The 19,813-nt window shown below is 39.7% G+C and overlaps 1 protein-coding gene across 2 annotated transcripts; it reads right to left on the bottom strand.

The window, feature by feature from the left end:
* Nucleotides 1-1,631: 1,631 nt before the first annotated feature.
* Nucleotides 1,632-11,229, bottom strand: AGA (aspartylglucosaminidase; the record flags this gene model as incomplete). 2 transcript variants are annotated; one of them, XM_084231853.1, is made up of 9 exons in its annotated part: nucleotides 11,067-11,229; nucleotides 9,071-9,224; nucleotides 8,380-8,492; nucleotides 7,360-7,472; nucleotides 5,911-6,025; nucleotides 5,205-5,280; nucleotides 4,258-4,365; nucleotides 3,149-3,282; nucleotides 1,632-1,732 (listed from the first exon to the last, which is right to left on the bottom strand). In XM_084231853.1, the coding sequence occupies exons 1-9, from the start codon at nucleotides 11,182-11,184 to the stop codon at nucleotides 1,632-1,634; spliced, it is 1,032 nt and encodes a 343-aa protein (XP_084087979.1). In that variant the 5' UTR covers nucleotides 11,185-11,229. The 2 variants fall into 2 exon arrangements, with proteins under 2 accessions (XP_084087979.1, XP_084087980.1); XM_084231854.1 differs by having other exon boundaries at nucleotides 4,258-4,357; nucleotides 5,227-5,280.
* Between the last annotated feature and the right edge of the window lie 8,584 nt (nucleotides 11,230-19,813).

Below are 19,813 nucleotides of genomic sequence, written 5' to 3'. Positions count from 1 at the left end.
CATCCCAGCTAAAGAACCCCAAATCTCTTGTCAGGGGAAACGATGTGCCTCAAGGGGAAACACTGTCATTAATATACTGGACAGTAAACAAAGGGCCCCTTGGGAAGGAGGCACTAGCTCAGTCTGCAAGGTGTTTTGCTACAGAAACATTCTCTTGAAGATAATCTAGAACAAAACCCAGCGCCACACATGTCTTTTGGATTGCAGCTACTGCTACTAGGTGTAAAACAGCTAATTCAGGACAACAGTTATCGCCTTGCTCAGTGGCTTCTGGCAGAATTAAGTGAGATAAGCCAAGAAAAAATGCTTATTATTAAGTAGTCTATCCGTGCAGGCTGTTATTGTTATGTGATACCCTAGCACATACTCAGATGTAAGACCTTTAATACTGGAACTTCTCTCTCCATTAAAAAAAGATGATTTTTGACTTTAATAAATTTCATTTTCTAGAGTAGTTTTAGGTTCACAGTAAACTGAGCAGAACTTCCCTGAAGACCTGAAGCTTTCACACATGCATAGCTGCCCCTGCTCTCAAATTCACGAACAAGACCACGCTGGATATTTACTGATACTGCTAATTGCAATCACCAACTTCTGCACAAAAGATCAATAAAAGCACAGTATAGATCAAGTTCCCTAATCATTTTTAGAAGAAATTATCAGTACTAAAAATTAGTAGTTAAAAAATTTTGGGGGTTAACCTTCATAGGCCGAGTCCCGTCAGAGGATAAAACAGAACAGATACTCAAAGTAATTTGCTCATCAGAAGATTGCCCATGTTCTCTAATACGCACGAAACAAAAAGCACTTTTATTAGCAGCAGTCTTTTCTCTTAACCCAGTAGGGAGCAATATCTAAAACTGATAATCAATGGTAAGAGATGTAGCACTGTAACACTTAAAATTCAACCAGGACTAATCATATTGTGATTCATTATTACTTTTGGCTTTGAGTTTAAAAACCCTGGAAACTGGGCCTCCCCGGTGGTGCAGCGGTTGAGCGCTGGGTTGCGAAGCTGCCTGCAGCCTCTGAGGCACCAGTTCAATCCCTGGCTGCTCCCCGGCCACCGAGGAGGGTCCCACATGGCGCGCAGACCTCTCCTGCCGCCCGCTGCTCCCCTCAGCAGTGTGCTTCGGTCCTTCTGCCTGTTCTGCTCCCCGCTCTGGCTCTGGTGAATTCTCTCACCCTCCCGTGCTTCTGATTGTACCCAGTGCTGGAATATAAAAATAAATAAATCTTAAAAAAAAAAATGGAAACTCCATTGTAAGTATCCAAATATACGTTATTTCTTTGGGTTTTCATTATCACTATGGAAATAAATCCCCAAAGTTGCATTTTCTTGAAACATTGGTCAGACATCCCACTATCACTTAAAATTGAAACATACACAAAATACACACACACGTACAAATTCATTCCAGGGTCCACACACGAAGCTTAAAAAAAAAAATAGGAACCCAAAAATTTCAAATACAGGAAATAAAAGTGCTATTTCAGCATCCCTTTATTTTTGTGCTGATTTTACACAAAAAATTCAGGACATGTGAGGCATACTACATGACAATAGTGGGTAACCTTTTCAGTGTTTGTTTCTTTCTTCTTTAAATATAGACGCTGACAGAAAAGATGGATTAGATGCAGTCTACTTTTTCCTCAGTTGGCTGGATTTTTTGCGAATTATAAACCATGAAACTAAACTGAGTAAATGTTGGAAGTTTATTGCAAGCAGCACCTAGGGCCGAGAAAAGGGAAAGTGTTTGGTTAAATACAGAACCCATGTATTTATAGCCAACACAGACCTGGCTTACAGCCTGGATACTGGCTACTGTGTGTCTGATGTCCAGCTAAGCTACACAGACTACACCAGTGCTGTCTTCCTTAGCATCAATCAGCTGACATTCCAGTAGAAGGAAGGAAGGTAGTGGAAAAGCCATCTCTTTGAAGAACAAAATGTAGCCTGATTTTTGTTCTGTACATATGCTGTCATTGCTATTATTTTTATTTACTGTTTTCATATCGTTATCTTCTTAGACACATGCTAAACACTTTCACCAGCTACTAGAACATTCTCATCATGTATCCACTCTCTTCCCAGGCTTCCTATTCTTTTCCTTCACAGAAAGTGAGTTATTTGTCAGGGTGCTCTCTTTCTAATCATGTTTATCTTACCCAAGTGGCTTCCTGCTGTCCAATCTAACTGTAAAAACAGTGGATTTTTTCCCCTGCTCGGACACCTGAAGGAGCTCCTTCCAGTGTCACTACTTGAAATATAATGAACTAGTCAATTTTAAATTCACCTACAATTAAATAATTATCACTTTTACATCTTGTCAAATCCAACTACGATTCTTCTAAGGTTTATTTATTAAGAGGGAATCAATGAGCCTCAGTTTTTTATACATAATGACTTTTCCCCCCATAACTTATATTGACTTTTGTATATAAATACTTAAAATAGAATAAGGAATTCCTCACAAGTTTTTCAAACACAGAACTGTGGGAAGTAAAAGATCAAAGAACAATAATAAGCAGTCTAGCCTAAAAAGTGGTATTGATCAGAGAGCTGTATATCCTCCCCATCTGAAAATTCACTAATGAGAAGCAGTAGTGGTTGATCTTGAGATGCTTTGAAACTATAATAGGCTCATGAAGAAAGTAAATGAAGCAAAGGACATGCTTCAAATACAGAGCAAAAATCTCTCTGCTAGCTTCTTTGGTTGACTAATTGGTAATGCATTTTGTACCTTGGAGCCCCAAGACCACCTAAATGACTGAGACACTTAAATAATGAATGCAAAATAAAAAGGGAAGACAATTTATCCTTCTCTACCTCTAATTAATAAAAACATTTGATAGTTTACCATCTCAGCATGTACTGGAGGTTGAAACTAAACTTTAAACACACTTCAAAGAAGTCCTAGGCAAAGATTAGATCACAACTACTAGCAGGCAACTGACGGAGGGTTTTGAGTATATTTTGAACACCAGAGGTCTTGACAGACCACCAATTAACATTTCCCCAGTGCCTGTTCAAAACAGTCCCTATTTCTATTGCATCAGAATGAAATACACAACGATATTTCAAAGTACGTATATTTTTACCAACATGTACAACTTCACACCAATGCAAATTCCAGCGAGAACTTACCATAACTTCCAGTCACATTGGCACATATAACAGCTCCGAAGAACAATGGAAAATACTTCTGAATTCTTGAAATCACATTTTGGCAGGCTATAGTTGGATCTTGTCCACCTCTCATATATTCTACAGCTTGGTAGCTAATTTAAACAAGGTGAAACTTTAGTATCACAGCACTAACCCCAAACATAGTGACTTGAAGTTAGAAGTCCTCACACCTATCACATTTGATAGAAAACAGAAATGAATAGGAGTCATAACTCCTGTGATAGTATCAACATCAAAGCAAATAAGCCCTGATAGGATGTCTACTTTTTCACCAAATCCACCCATTAATTTCAGATGAGGGGCCTCCCTGGTGGCACAAGGGTTAAGTGCTGCACTGTGAAGCTGTCCATAGCCTCTGCAGTGCGGGTTTGATCCCTGGCCAGGGAGATAGCCACATGGCACGGCAGATCTCTCCTGTCTCACCCACTGCTCCCCTCAGCAGTGCTTTCGGTCCGTCTGCCTGTTCTGCTCCTGGCTCTGTCTCTGATGAATCCTCTCACCCTCCTGTGCATGTGGCCTGCACCCCGGTTCTTGTATAAATAAATAAATATTTTTAAAAAATTTTCACATGAGGACTATTATTTTTGGCTTTGGCTGAGTGTTACTTTATCATAACTGCCAGAAGTCGTGGAGTACAGAGGTTACATTTAAACAAGAAAACGTGACCACAAGCAATGGCGAAAACACTGGGGCGTGTGTGACACTTGCAGCTGTAACGATTATCTTTCAGCAATTAATCCTATGGAGCGACTGCACTTTCTGCTCTGATCATCAGTTATCACTGTTCCTTTACTCAGTGGCCTCACATAAATTATTTAAATAGAGTGTAAGTATTCTCATCTGTGAAGCAGAGTAAGAAATATGATTCCATTTCAGAGGACGATGATTACTTAATTTGAATGATTATCATCATCAGAATGATAGGGAAAGAGTTTGTAAGCAGGGTTTCTAAAAAGCTTTTGTACAGACAAGTCTGGATTATCCGGCACCAGCAATTACTTTCCGGGTTGACAGGGACCAGATCTCCCCTGAAGAGCCCTGAGGGTCATACATGGAAGAAGTCCCACCTCGGGAGAAAGCGCAGCAGGATATCCCCATCGCCGGTGGCTGCGGCTGCCCCGGCGGTGTCATCAGCATAGGCTCCGGCTCCAGGGATCGGGGAGTCTCCTACTCGGCTTGGGGAGGGAAGAAGACCACATGTAACTCCAGGCAGTAGATAAAGGACAGAAACTAAACTGTTTCATGAGATGTTCACCAATAGGGGACACTACAGTGACAGTTGCAAATAAATTCTTCATCTGAGCACAGAAAAAAAAAAACATTTTTCAACTTTGATTTTCACAAACCTACTTGAATAATATAAGAATTGGTACCAGTTATATATGAACATGGCGCTGATTTGTGGTGACTATTCTATTATTACTACCCTCTACTCTCTAATTCTGGATTATCTCAACAAGCTCAAAATTGGTTTTCTTCACCTTAATTTATTCTTGCTTTCTATCCATGTGACAAAATTTTGACAAGGCTTTTCCTTGCCTTGCTTCTCTATTTCTTTGAAATAAAATCCAGAAATCCTTAAACTGGCTTAAGACCACTAGAAACCTGGCTCCATTCACTGCCCCCTCCACCGTCACTGTGTGTAACACATTTTTTTTTCAGCCAGTGAAGTACTGCCCCTGCCTGGGCCCGAGGAGAGCCTGGAGCCAATATCGTTCCCTCCCATTCGGTATGTGTGGGCACAGCTCCGAGCACCTCTTCTCTGGTTTCCCTAACTACCCCAAGCTCATCTGATCACCATGGCTCCCCTGAAATCTACAGCACTGGTGGCGACACCCTCACTGTTGGTGCTTAACAGCTGTTAAGAGTTTCTTCCATACACGCCTACCTCCTCTATCTCCTACTTGGGGGAGGGCGGGCTGAGATTTGCATTTTTGCAGAGCCCCTCATGCTTGGCACAGTCTGGTTTACATTCAATACACATTGCGAGATGTGCTCTTTTGGAAACACTAACCCAGGTATTTTGAATTTTAAACCATTTGTAGATGTACCAGCAGCTGTATGTCCTGTCTGAAGGACGACAACCATCCCTGGAAGTTAAAAAAAAAAAAAAATAGTGTAGGCATCAATTCTAAAGCTTACCTCACACATAGTTAAATAATTGAGCAGTTGGTAATATAAATACCCCCTTACAGTAACTTCTAGCAGAAGAAAATAGGAAACTTGTGTATACTGAAAATTACACCAGTGGCAGGACATGCTTCTGAATGACTTATTCTCACAGTATTGTCTGTCCACAGCTATCCTCACTCTCCAAATTGCCCATTACTCTACAATGCTTTTTCAGAGGTAAGTCCAAAGGAAATCTCTGCTATAGATTAATGGAAATTTTTAAGACTATAGCTTATAAAGATGAATATGGTAAACAACATACCATAGTTAAGGAGCTAAAATCAAAGATTTCAAATCTACAAGAGAAGCATCATTACATTTTAGGGGTTTTGTATAAGGTAATTTAGCAAATTTTATACAATGCTAAGAAAGAATGTATACATGTAGACAGAAAGACTGACAGACACATTGATAGAGTATTACTTGGTAGTTAAAACAATAAAAATCACCTTTGGTACATGAATCTGGATGAAGAAGTTGAGAACTACAGGAAGGCAATTAAAAATGGTTGAACTTTAACAATTAAAACAGTATAAAAGGTAAATTACCAATAGTGTCATGACCATGGGTATCCCGTGTTTCCTTGTAGGTAGGACCATATTGCATTAAGGTATTAGGTGGTTTGTAGGGTCCACAGTATTTTGAAGCATCTGGTATGACATTCTGTGAACAAGATTTAAGTTTTACTTTTTAGAAAGGTTGATTTTAGAAATTAGCAATCACTAAACATGAGCAAGAAACTAGAAGGACATCTGGTAACTGTAACATAAAAATAAAAAGTCAAAGATAAGCAAAGTCTTTTGTGAACAGATGGATATAATTTACTAAATACCTAGTCTAGTCTCAGAAGTACATACTATGAAGTAGACATCTATATCATTCAGAAAAGGTCCCTAATTTTTCTCTGTATATCTCTAAGTTTCTCAGCACAATGACCAATATAAACAAGGAATTTTTGCTACTATGAATCCTCAAAAGAATTCTGATGTATGTTACCAAACCATACCCACCACCAATGTCCCCAGTGGTGACCATATATCTGAAGAGTTGTGAACCCTTAGCCCTAAATTATAAACAGAACTGCAAATCAACTTTATCTCAATAAATAAATACTATGAAAAGTAAAAAAGGAATATGCATTTTGAAAATTTCAGCATTAATGTAAAAAAATTCAAATTCTAAGATGGGGAAAAAGAATTCTGAGAATTAAAGCAAAATCTGTTTCAAAACCATCTTTTTACCCAAAGCTAGGTTCATGTGAACATATTCTAAGACTCTAAGATGCCATTATGAATCTTAAAGATTCCAGAAAATAATCCAAATTTACAAATTTAAATTGTTTACATAAATCAGTAATTTAGCCAGATGCCTACTTTGATGCCTCAGATGCCAACATGCAAGTGCCTGCTCTCATCTGGTTTTATAGTGTATTCTAGCTAAAGCCAGTGACTTCTTGGTTACTTGAGGCAATTAGGGTTTGGGAAGAAACAGATGAGAGACTACACCTAAAGAAGGACTCTGAATGGCAAAGACAATTGGTTTATGCTGAAAGTCTGGCCATTTAAAGACAAATTACCCCATTAGTAACACACTGACCACCAAAGAATATAAGTCGCCAAGTCAAATAAGGGCAAGATACTGGCTATACTTCACATAGGTAAAATCTAAGACATATTTTAGGCTAATAGTTTCCAAACTTGGATTTTTTTTGACTGGAACCTTTGGTTAGAAATACAAGTAGAACAATTCTATCAGGCAGTAGTAGAACTGTCCATTTGAAAATTCTTGTGAGGGACCAGTAGTTCTCCAGCCTAGAAACCATTATAAGCAGCTGGGAAATATTAAGAACATCCATGCCCAGCCACCTTAAATAGCTAGTTCTAAAGTACGACCAGGTTGTGAATTCAGGATTCTATGCAACAGGTAGACAACAGAAAACAAGGAGATACCGCTTATATTTTCAAGTAATTTACTTTTTAAAAAGTATGCATCCGTACCCTCCAATAATTTGGCTGGCAATTCCCGGCATGCCAATGTGAATAAAGAGTTTCAGAAGTACTGGTAGATAAATCCTCATTGATAAACCCCATGCTTTCGGCAAACTTGGTGGCTAGAGAAGGAAGGAAAGAAAAATGTAAGTATTCTAAACAGCAGTGTTTCAGATCAGCAGTTTTTAAGCGGGGTACACCCATCCAAGGGTACACATAGACTTTCCAAGGAATATTCAGACATGAACAGTTTTAAAGACAGCAGTTTCTAAATCATGTACTTCCATACGTCCTCCCTAAAAGGGATCTACTTGAGATCCTTGGGGTGTATGTAATGACACTTTTCCGTTCTCACCCCCTCTCCACAACTTCTCTTCTTTCACTTTACAAAGAAAGTGAAAGACACCTCTCAACAACACAAAATCTTACTGCTTGAACTAGGGCGCAGTGCCCAGCAAATATTACAAAAGACAGACAACTAGATTCCAAGGAAAGAGTAACAGATTCCCACTGCTTGTTGAGTAGTTGTCAAGAAAACTGAAGGGTGCCCAGTAGAGTGTTAATAAAAATTAATACATTGTTAAAAATTTTTATTATAGAACACTATGATTTTTCTAATTAATTTAGAAGGTGTTCAAGTAAGGAGCACTGACATAGCAAAATCCCTTCGGTTCTCATTTATTTGTGTGTTCCATCTTATGTTAATAATGCTCCTGATTTCACATCTAATACAGTTATATTAATAGTGTGATATACTTACAGTATAATCTAGTTATAATACAGTCACAGTGTAATACAGGAAATGATGCTGTTTCCTATTTCAGTCCAGCAATTACCATCCATACATAAACTAATTTTTTAATCCTATTTTAAAGGTGAACAAAGTGAGAGTCAGAAGTTAAATAACTAATTGTGAAGTATTACTGAAACTAGAATTTTAAGTTAGGTGCACTGTTTTATACTCAGTACTTTCACCGTGAAGAATCCACACACAGTACTAGGTAAAATTTGGCTGAGTTAAAAATATACCTGATTCGCCTACTAAAAGTGTATGTGTTGTATGTTCCAGTACTTTCCGTGCCACACCAATAGCATTTTTAATGCGTCTAAGACCTCCTACTGCTCCTACGTTCATAGTGGTGCTGCAAGAAAAAAATGCAGTGAGATGTACTGAGGTATTTTCATAGGTTCACAGATAAAAACTATCGCTTTATTCCAAGCAACCGTGTTTTGTCGGTTCAAATGCACCATCTAAACATAAAAGTACATGCATAGAGTCATACAAATTCCCCCAATTAGACACAACAAGGAGACAATCTACCACATACCCCAAGAGCATGAAAATCTCAGTTGCACCTGGCTCATTTCAAATATGGCTTTGGAATGGGGTTTTTAACAGCTTTAGGTCAGGCAAGCCACATAATGTGTAGATGGTAGAGAAATGACTGTTTTCGCCAAGTCAGAGACAAATTTTTGTAGCTTGGAGGATCTCCCTGTTTTAAGCAATCTGCCTCCAAGTGATATTTCTATAATTGCTATGATTTTGTTTCTTTCTAAACCAAAAAGGAAACTCCTTGTGTTTAGAAAGACCAAGGAAAATAAGCCAGGGATTTTGACCTGTGGCATGCATTCATTCATTCTGCTCTCAGTAGAAGAGTGATCGACTCATTCAACAGGAAGTGCCAGCGCAGAGATATATCTGTCCAAACAGCATTCTTACCCATCCATGATCATGGCATCCAGTGTGGTTTCCCCAAATTCGTCAGGACTTCCTCCAAAACCCACGGTGCCGTCACACTGTTCCTCCTCACACATGGCACAGCCTTTCTCAACCGCATCCAGAGCAGACCCTCCAAATGCTAACGTCCTCCATGCTGTCCATCAAATCCCAACAGTGCATGTTGATATATCTGGTTTTCCATTGCCAAGTTTAACAAAATATTTGTAGAACTCAAACTTTTTTGTCATGTTTACTCAAAGCTAACCTGAATTTTTGACAAATTAATTTCTCAAGTGGTACAAAGGAGTCAGTGATAGAGATGATGTAATTATTTACTATAAGAATTACCAGAGATAATGCAACTATTTACTATAAGAATTTGAGGACTTTAGCTATTGATGCAAAGTGAGGGTTTTTGTTTTTCCCACTTTTTAATAACTTTCTTCTGTGTGTGAGAAAATGTTCTCCTTCAATTTAAAGCATTACAATTAAAACTACTAAAAGACTCAGTCATTAAATCGTAAAAAATCATTAAGTCATATAAGTTTCTTCTGCATCATTAGATTATAAAATTATACATAACTAATACCTTTATTGAGGTAACATCTATCACAGCAAGTTTCTGTGATATATGCAAGGGCAGTAAATACAATGTGGGTTTTATAAGGATTAATTAATTTAATGGTCACAATAGCTTTTTCGGTTTGTTCTTCACATTTACTATCCGCATGTTAAAGAGCAGGAAACAGACTCAGAGGCGATAAGTAACTTTTTCAAAGTCACACAACTAGCATACAGCAGGGGTAGGATTCAGAAGGAGACAGTTTGGCTTTGGTGACCAACTTCTTACTAGGGGTCCTCCTGCCTTGACAAGGAAACAAAAAGTATTTAATGGTCAATTTCTTTACTAAAAACCCTAGAATTCCTGGAGAGATAGCTGCCACTGTCGGTAAACAGTTTAAGTGTTACTACTGGACATGTAGGCCTGAAATCAGAGATCAAGAAGTTCCTGGTTCAACATGCCAAGGCTTACACAATGCCACCGTGCTTCCTTCTCTGTCTCATCTCCGGGATTTTTTTTTCAGTTCACTACCTTCTATTTTCTGAATCACATGTGCTGACTGCAACATACAAACTTAGCTCCACCAAAATCTGGGGCCCACTCTGTCCCCAGAAAGTTTTATTAGCCTCATACAGGGGAAAAGAGGTCTGAAATTACTCTTATGATAGTATGAAACACACACACACACACAACACAATGAGAAAATGCTAAGATGGATGGTACGGACAGGATAATACCAAAGAACAGAAGACAACACTTAACAGACTGGGCATAAGGGCAGTATATCAAAGAAGACTTCTTGGAAGAAGTGATACTTCAGGTTGGTGGTTCTCAATGCTGGCTGCAAAGCAAAGTCACTTAAGGAGCCTTATACAAAACGAAAAGTCCTGGGTACAGAAGTCAGGCACAGCTATTTTCAAGCTCTGCATCGATGATAATCTACAGTCACGACTGTCCCATTCCAGGTGCCAAACAGGCATGTCAGCATGTGGAGTGTGTGAGTGGTGGGGAGAGAGGGGGCTGGTAAATGCAATGAGTATATTTTGGGGGGGACTTATTAGTCGTCTGCAAAGTTGGAACACAAGGTACTGGGGGGATTTGGGGGGTTAGAACAGAGCCCTGGAGGGACAGAGAGGAGGCAGCTGGAGAAGACTGGATGTCTGGACAAGACGGGGTAGGCAGATAGGACGCCCCACAGCAGACAGGACACCCCAGTTCTAGGTTAGCCGCAGGGTGGAAAACACTAGCCCCGGGGTGCCGAGGACCTAGAACGCAGCAGTGGGAGGGGGTGCCCGAGCACAGGCAATCGCAGAGGTCGCGGCGGCTCAGGCGGCCGCAAGAGGGGGCGCCCAGGGCGGGCCCCGCAGGCGGGCGCGGCTCCGTCCCCCCCGAAGGTCCCGCCGCGCCGCCCCGCGCCCCGGCCCCGCCGCGCACCTGCTTCGGTCGCGTTCCTAAAGGGCCAAGTGTTGAGGACCAGCGGGCCGGCCATGTACGAACAGGCCGGGCCGAGCAGGAGGGACATGAGCAGCAGGAGGCTCGACTCCCCCGCCATGTTGTCCCGCGGGCCGTCGCGCCTGAGGGTCACGGGCGCGACAACCGCCGGCCCGGCCTCCGCGGGCCACGCCCCGACCACGCCCTCGGCCACGCCCCTGAAGGCCCCGCCCACCGGCGTGTGCGCGGCCGGTCCTCTCGCGAGACTCGCTCTTCCGGGACGGGCGAGGTTTGGGCCCCGCAGCCCGGGCTGCGGCTCCTGCCCCAGCTCAGCTCAGCTCAGCTCTGGAGAGTTGGTTTTAAATAGCCGAGTTATTGCCTTCCCCTTGTGCAGGGCTGCGTGAGCTTCGTGTTAGAGAATTAGTACGAAATTATGCAGCCCTGGATCGCACGATGCAGGGATTTCAGTGACTGCTGTCAACTATTTGGTTTAACTTGCCTTTAATTTTTTTTTGTTTATTTTATATATTTTTTACATTATTTTTTATTTTTGCACAGTGTATGCATTTTCATCTTGGTTATAGTCCCCACACAATTCCCACCACCCGTGTTTTGATCCTGCTCCCTTCCCCTTCTCCCTGTAGTGTGTCTCTGGTTTATAGTTGCTTGTTGATTTTGAGTTTTACTTTATTATAATTAGTCTTTTTCCTGGTTCCTTATTTAGGTTTTCTAAATTCCTGCTATGAGTGAGACCATCCGGTATTTTTCTTTTTCTTTCTGGCTTATTTCACTGAGCATGATCCCTTCCAGCGCCATCCATGTTGCTGCAAATTACGTGTGTTTATCTTTTTTGATTGCTGAGTAATATTCCATGGTATATATGCACCACATCTTCTTGATCCAGTCATCTATTTTTGGGCATTTGGGTTGTTTCCAAAGCTTAGCTATTGTAAACAGTGCTGCTATAAACATAGGGGTGCAGGTGCTCTTTGGAATTGATGTTTCTGTGTCCTTTGGGTAAATATCTAGGAGTGGAATTGCTGGATCCTATGGAAGCTCTATGTTTAGTAGGTCCAGAAATCTCCACACAGCTCTCCACAGTGGTTGGACCAGTTTGCACTCCCAACAGCAGTGCAGGAGAGTTCCTTTTCTCCACACCCTCGCCAACATTTGTTGTTGCTAGTTTTTTTAATATGTGCCATTCTCACTGGTGTGAGATGGTATCTCATGGTAGTTTTGATTTGCATTTCCCTGATTACAAGTGATGCTGAACATTTTTTCATATGCCTGTTGCCCATTTGCATTTCCTCTTCAGAGAAGTTTCTTTAGCTCTTCTGCCCATTTTTTGACTGGATTATTTTCTTTGTTGTTGTTGAGTCTCATCAGCTCTTGCCTTTTAATTCGAAGTTGACATGCATTTTTCCACTCTCCTGAGGCATAGCTTTGTGAACAAGTCTTTGTTTGTATATGATTCTTACTCTTAGAAGTAAAATTAGTGAGAAAACAGAGTCTTTAAAGTAACACTGCATTTGAACATTGTAGTAAGTTTTAGGGGTTCTTTCTTGAGAATCACCTTGTAGAAACATGAACACAATAGCCATGTCCATTACAGAAATGCATCTGTAAATTTTTAGTTTACAAAGTGGAAAAATTTGAACTTGAAAAGTTGTCCAAACCATGACTGTACTCTCTGGGATTCCTGGCTTCAGCAATCTGGGGTGTTATTAAAGACCTCCTAGGTGGAGGGAGCTGACTTACAACCTGATTCATTTTAGGTTTTTCCACTACAGCTTTTTGTAGGACGTCCTCTTCTCTATAGACCCCTGAGCTGGAAGAAAAAGGGACACTCTAAGGCAGCAGAAATTAAGGAGCCACACAATTCACAGAAGTGCACCTTCCTGCTCCCTGGGGCAAGAACGCTCCCTCCTTTCCTTTCTGAAAGTATTTTACCTTGTGCTAGGCACCATTAAGTGCTAAACAAATGTCTGAGTAAAATGTGAAATAGAGACTTTCTATGCATGATAGAGGTTGTTCATTTTGATAGTTGGATGGTCTGGGCAGATGGGCAAGCAATAATCCCTTAAGGGATCCGGAATGCCTTCCTGTATTGCCAAAGGAAGCCACGTAGTAGAATACTTTCTCAGATCATCTATAAATCTATCCAGATTTTAAAAAATATTAACTCGGTAGGCATTGTGAGGTTTACTAAACCTTGGAGGCTCTTATGGCCATGACATTAAATACACTATTTAATCAGCATCGGATGGCCTAGAAGAATTACCCCAAGGTGGGGAAGTGCTATTTAAAAGGTAGGTGTAATTAAAGGGAAATGTTGTAAATTTCTACTGTGGGATTTCGGAGGACGGGCAAGTCATCTGCACTAGCATAATCAGGTTAAACCAATACCAGGTGAAATTTAAGAGAGGTGAGACAGGGTAAGAAAGCACAGTAAACATACACTGTCCTCTGAATTGATTTTCCTTAGCGCTTGAACTGAGCCTTGGTATTTTTGAAACAACCTGAACAGTCAAGACATGTCTTTAGCAAAAGCTGGCGCAATACAATATATAAAAAACGGGTCTCGGTGCCCCTTGCTCCCTGTAGCCTCTTCTTAGTTCTTACAGTGTTTGTGTTTCTTCTGGCTAAAGAGCCTGAACTCTGCTACTTTCTAAGTCTATTCTTATCTCCCAAATTCCTCTCCCTACTTGATATCAAAATACCCACCAGAGAATTCGCCTCACCTGTTGGTTAGAGAAAAACAGCTAAATTATATGATGCTGTGATGTCTGAGCAAAGGTCTTAATGCTCATCCTTCCTGAAAGTGTTTGTGTATAAAATAATGAATATTCCATCTCATAGGAATCTAACTTATTTGGTGCTTTTTTAACATCTCTTGAATGAACTAGTATGTCTTTTATCCACTTAGCTGTATTTAAAGCCGTCCTTGCACCTGAGTCTAAAACATGTTAAATTAGTCTGGATAAGTGGGTTCCTTCAGTCTCATTTTTTTTCTTTGACTAACAGTTGGAGGATAGGGTTGAGTTTTAGTACTGGAAGTTACCTCATGTTACTCTCACTTAGCTTTTCATTTGAGCCTACATAGAACTGCATCCTATGTTTTAATTTCAGGTAAATCTAGATGAAATGGGATATCTGTTAAAGTCAGGTAGTAAACATTAAAAAAAAAAAAAAAAGATCCCACAGTTGCCCAGCATCCTCTCCAATTCTTTATTCTCTTAAATCATTCATCATACCTAACAGCAGAAATATGTAGCATTATTGAAGAATCAAAAGGATTAGTTACAAATCATTTTTATTTAAATTTACAATGCATTACATGATATTCTTTGGCAAAATATTTATGTTCCTAAATAGAACTTACTTATAACTAGCAATCCTTCAGGAAGAATCTCAAGACCTGGGTCCAAAAATATAGGGATTTCAAAATTATCAGCTGTGGTTAAATCAAATAATCTTCCCACATTTGCCTCAGCTGCAAAATACAGAAATAGTGTTCTTTCCTATCTTAGAAAGTTTTGTGAAGGAGGCAGGACAGGCAAGAGAATGCTAGTATACTGTGCAAATTAAATACTATTCTATTGTTTAATTGACTATTACCAAGCATCCATCAACGGATATCAGAAAGGAGGTAGTCCAGAAACATACAAAGTGGCAAAAAAGCAATCAATTTGAGATTCAGAAATTTCCACAGGGAAATAAAGAATTGACCAGATAACTATAATGCATTTTAAAGCAAGCACTTAGAATTTCCTTGACTGTACTACATGGGAGTTTAAAATAATATTTTCCCTCAACCTCAATTTGAAGCTAAAATATGTTTTAAATGTTTATAAAGATGGTCCATGGCAAGATTTCTAAATGTTTTAAAAACAGCATCCTCAAGTCTTACCAGACAGCCTGAAACCAAACCTTAAAAGATGTTACAAATAGAGCCTTCCTGTGTGGGGGGAAGGAAGGAGGGGGTGCAGGAGGCTGCAGGCTCCCCTCGATTTCCTCTAAACTTCATGCCTTTCAATTTATCAGTCTCAGAAGGATGAAGAGTTGAGTCTCTCCTGATAGCATTTGAAGCTATGGTTCCACAGAGGATTTAACGCTGTAGTTGCGGGGAGTCTAGGTATTTCAAATCTGAGGCTTAAAAAACTAAGCCATCCCCTCCGGCTTTTGCACTGATGCTGTGAAATCCATTTGAGAAACATGCCCATGTTTTGCTACTTGTTTAAAGCTGTAAGCGTGACTTGGCATTGAAATAATAATTTCTTTTTCAAAAACTCCCCACTGGACTATTACCTGGGTTATCTAAATACAGGTTATTTATTTGATTGGCATTTGCTCTTGTCAGTTTCGCAAACTTTAAGTAACAGTTGTGGCTAATGTTAGAGAATTGTGTACTGTGTTTCTAATTTCAATCCATTTTTATATGAATCCGGGAACACTTGATATTACATTGTACATTCTGGATGTAATTAGAATCATTATGCAGAAATAAGTGGTATCTTATTATTCTCCAAATGAGAAAAGAAAGTATTCTTCCTTTCTGAATTATTTTTTCTGGTTCATGCCACAGATTCAAATCACAAACTTTTGGGGCTTTGTTAACCTCTAAGTCATCCCAGTGACCTATAAAAGGCCAAGATTGCATAGTAGAACATTGACCTATTAAGTGATTTCTTCTTAATAGTAAGTTGTATACCACATATTTTCAATGTTAATTTTAATGTTCAGTCACTGCTATAATGAAGTTATCATGAGGATTTAGTTGATATTTTATATGTTAGAATTTTCTCTTTATGACATTTCTTTATAAGGTTATTCTGTCTTTATAAATGTGTTTCATCATAACAGTAGAGACTTGGGGCAACAGAATTAACTTCCTGATGTCTTCCTACTACTTCAAAAATCACCTTGTTAACTAGTGCACAGATGGTTTCAATGAAGAAACTGAACAATAAAAGCAAAATTTAAAATAACAGTGCAAAAAGATGCTCATTTGTTGGTCATGATTTAAATAGAAAAATATTCTAGTAATGAACAAATGTTTCTTGTGTTTAAGTAATCAACTATTCATTATCTGATGGTTCACATAAAGATTTAAAAAGAAAGATGACTTTACATGTGACTAAGTATTCATTTTTTTTGTAGAAATACATAAATGTTCTTCAACAATCTCTAAGTACTCTAGGCCTTTTTAAAAAATCATCTATCTCCTAACATTTGGGTATGTATCTGGTGAAAAATCTTGACATTGTACAAACTATTGTTAATCTCTCTTCAGATAGTTTAACTCTTTGTCTATTGGGGTTTTATACAATTTTAAACCCCATAAATATAGATAATGATATAACATAAATATATAGCTTAAAGAATTTTGCATAAAATGAACATAGAAATAATCACCACTCATGTTAACAAATAGAATTTTTTGAGGACCCAAGAAATCCCCAGCTGTTCATACCACATAATTTTTAATGGAAGTATAAAATTCACTTATGACTGGCCAAAAATGTATTGTATTCTATGGCTTCTTATATTGTAGGTTTTGTGTAGAAATGATTTTTCAGAATTAACCTGTCAGATAGTACCTTGGGTTTATGTGATAAACCATAACTATTAAAGTAGCCTTTTTCTATCTTGTAGGTGAAGTTCAATATTAGGAATTCAGGACTCACATGCCTAATGGGTGAACAGAGTCAGCTCAGTCTGTTAGTATCTCACTTAGTTTTCTGAAAAGTCAGGGCAGATTTAGAGTTTAAGCAGGTCTCCAAGTCCAGTGTAGGAAAACCAAAGTGACTCCATCTTGCATCAGTGCCATTTTAGCCCCTTGACTGATAATTGCCTTACCTTGGGAAGACAATTCCCAGTTGTCTGTTTCATATACATATAACCCATACACAGCCCTATTATTTCTAGTAGAACAAAGACCCTGGTGACATCACTTCTGGCATCATTAGTCCCACACAAGAATGATCATACATACCAAGCAAGGTATAAGAAGACCCCTATTAGGGCGGATGCTGACCCTGCCTCAACCCAAACTCCTGTCCACCAGCTCCAGCACTCAGGACCCCCATATGTAAGTGGCCTTTAGTGATCTTTAGTGTGATGAATAACATGCCTCCTTCCCTTTTTGAATCAAATTACCTTCTCAATATGGGGGAATTTATTCAGGGAGCTAGGTGGCTTAAGGGAATGTTATCACGTGAGCCTTCCTGCTGAGGAAGGAGCTGGTCAACCCTCCCACCATCGTTTCCATTTTCTCCCAAGTACAAAACTAAGAAGTCTGGAAATGACCAGCTTGTCATGGCAGACCAAGGGCTTGTGGGCAGTCAGCAGTGCGGGCACTCTGATTTCCCAGTGATTCTGACAGCCCACCTCAAGTTATCACTCTTCATTTATTTATTTATTTATTTTAATTTCAGTTTTTCTTTTATTTTTTTTTTTTAAAGATTTATTTATTTTTTTTTATACAAGCACTGGGTACAGTCAGAAGCACGGGAGGGTGAGAGAATTCACCAGAACCAGAGCGGGGAGCAGAGCAGACAGAAGGACTGAAGTACACTGCTGAGGGGAGCAGCGGGCGGCAGGAGAGGTCTGCACGCCATGTGGGACCCTCGCCCAGTGGCTGGGGATCGAACTGGCGCTGCAGAGGCTGCGGGCAGCTTCGTAACCCAGCGCTCAACCGCTGCGCCACCCGGGAGGCCCAAGTTATCACTCTTTAACCTCTTTGAATTTCACAGGGTTAGGGCTTTGATCCTATGATTCTGAAATTTTAACTGCTGCTTGCTAAGAATGCACAAAATTTTAGAGGAGTTTTAAGCAATAGATTTACTATTTTTTTGCACATCACAGGAATTAGAAAGCTGTGGGTGTTGATTCAGAATCTATATGCTGGAGAGTTATTTGTTGCTTTCTGATCACAAGAGAGCTAATGGTGCTCCAGATATACATCACGGTCAAGTCAGGGGAAGGAGAAAGGTCTGGTGTCAGCTACCTCTTTCCCTTTCTGTCAGGAAACCAGGCTGCCCCGACACTCCCAGCAGAATTCTTCATCCACTGTCAGAATGATGTCACTGGTCTTTTCTCTGAAGTCTCAACATTGTCCTCTTGTTTCTTTCATTCCTGTGTTTTCTTCTCTCTCTCGTTTTTTTTTTTTTTTTTTTTTTTTTAAGAGTCTGGATGTCAGTTCTGAGTCAGTATAGGACCTAAGAACAACACATACAGAAAGAGCCATTACCAAGGTGACCTTGAGAATTCAAGACCAATATAAATTCCTCCAAACTTTTTGGAGAAGCTGGACTTCATCAGAGTGTAAATTTGAGGTTTGAGCCAATTTTATTTAGATCTCAAGGATCAAAGAAGCTCTATTCAACATTAGAATGATGATATGATGCTCAGTGGGCAATTGGAAGTAAAAAGGCCAATTCTCCCTCTGGGATAAAAAGATGGTTATTTTTGAGAATAAGAGATTAAAGAAAATGGCAGACTTAATACCAGATAATCTTGATCTTCTCTAGGAGTGGTTAAAAAAAAAAAAGCATCTGCCAAGATTACAGCAGGTTTGAAATGGAATTGGTGGCTAGAAATTGGTGAGGGATTTTAGAAGATTCATTATGGGAGGTCTCATAAGTATGGACAATAATTGAACAAAAAGGATTGTGGAGCAAAACCTAAGATTCATTTGAAATCAAGTGGTCTGATACCACCTAAATTATAATATCCAAAGTGAGAATTACTTCCCAGTGGGGAGAAAATCTACTTGATTGATGGGAAACTTCTTGGTATTGTTGATAATAACAAAGTTCAGACTGGGGGTGTGTATATATTTAATGGAGAGTTAACAAGCTGGGTGAGTGGAGGTATTGAGAGCTTGGAAAATCTAGTGCAGGTAGAAAACCTATTTCAGAGGTTAGAGCGTTGGTAGATGGGATGCTAGATGAAAGGTGTCAGTCCTTTTCACACACTGTAGCCTATTTTTAGTGTTGATTTCACAGGCAGGTTCAGTCCTCAAAAATTTTTTAAAGGATTTATTTATTTATGAGTACAAGAATGGGGTACAGGCCAGAGATGTGGGGGTGCGAGGATTCACAGAGACAGAGTGAGGAGCAGAACAGGCAGATTAACTGAAATACACTGCTGAGGGGAGCAATGGGTGAGCCAGCAGAGGCCTGCTGCGTCATGTGTGTTGCTCCCTGGCCAGGGATCGAACTTGTGCTGCAGTAGCTGTGGACATTTTCACAGGTTGTGTCTTAACCACTTGCAATACCAGCAAGGTCTTAGTCCTCAAATTCAAGATTTACAATCTAAGGAAACCTTCGTTTGTCAGAGCCCAACAATTGTTGCTTTTCTTTTTGGTTTCCTTCTTTCTTTACCTATTTTCCCTTCTCTTCCTTCATGATTTCCCTCCTCCCTTCCCCTTCTTTGCTCTGCCCCACCTTCCCCTCTATCCCCACCTTTCTCTTCTCCTGCCTTTCTTCTTTTCAAAAAGTATATATTGGTTGCTTATTATGTTTTGGCAATGTTTTTATGACATACATATTTTTAATTTTATATACGTGAGCGCACACACACACATAGTGGTGGACAAAACAAATTCCTTCTTTGGTAGAACTTAACTACTAAACAGAGACCTGGTACGTAAGGATAGTAGAAGCCATGGAGGAAAATGAAACCAGATGCTTGGGTTGCTTGGTTGGGATGCTCCTGCTGAAGGTGGCGGGGAATGATGAGATTCT

Source organism: Talpa europaea (genome assembly GCF_964194135.1).
Source record: "Talpa europaea genome assembly, chromosome: 4".
Classification (NCBI taxonomy): Eukaryota; Metazoa; Chordata; class Mammalia; order Eulipotyphla; family Talpidae; genus Talpa; species Talpa europaea.
Note: the sequence above shows the minus strand (reverse complement) of the source record. Positions and strands in the feature narration are given on the sequence as shown.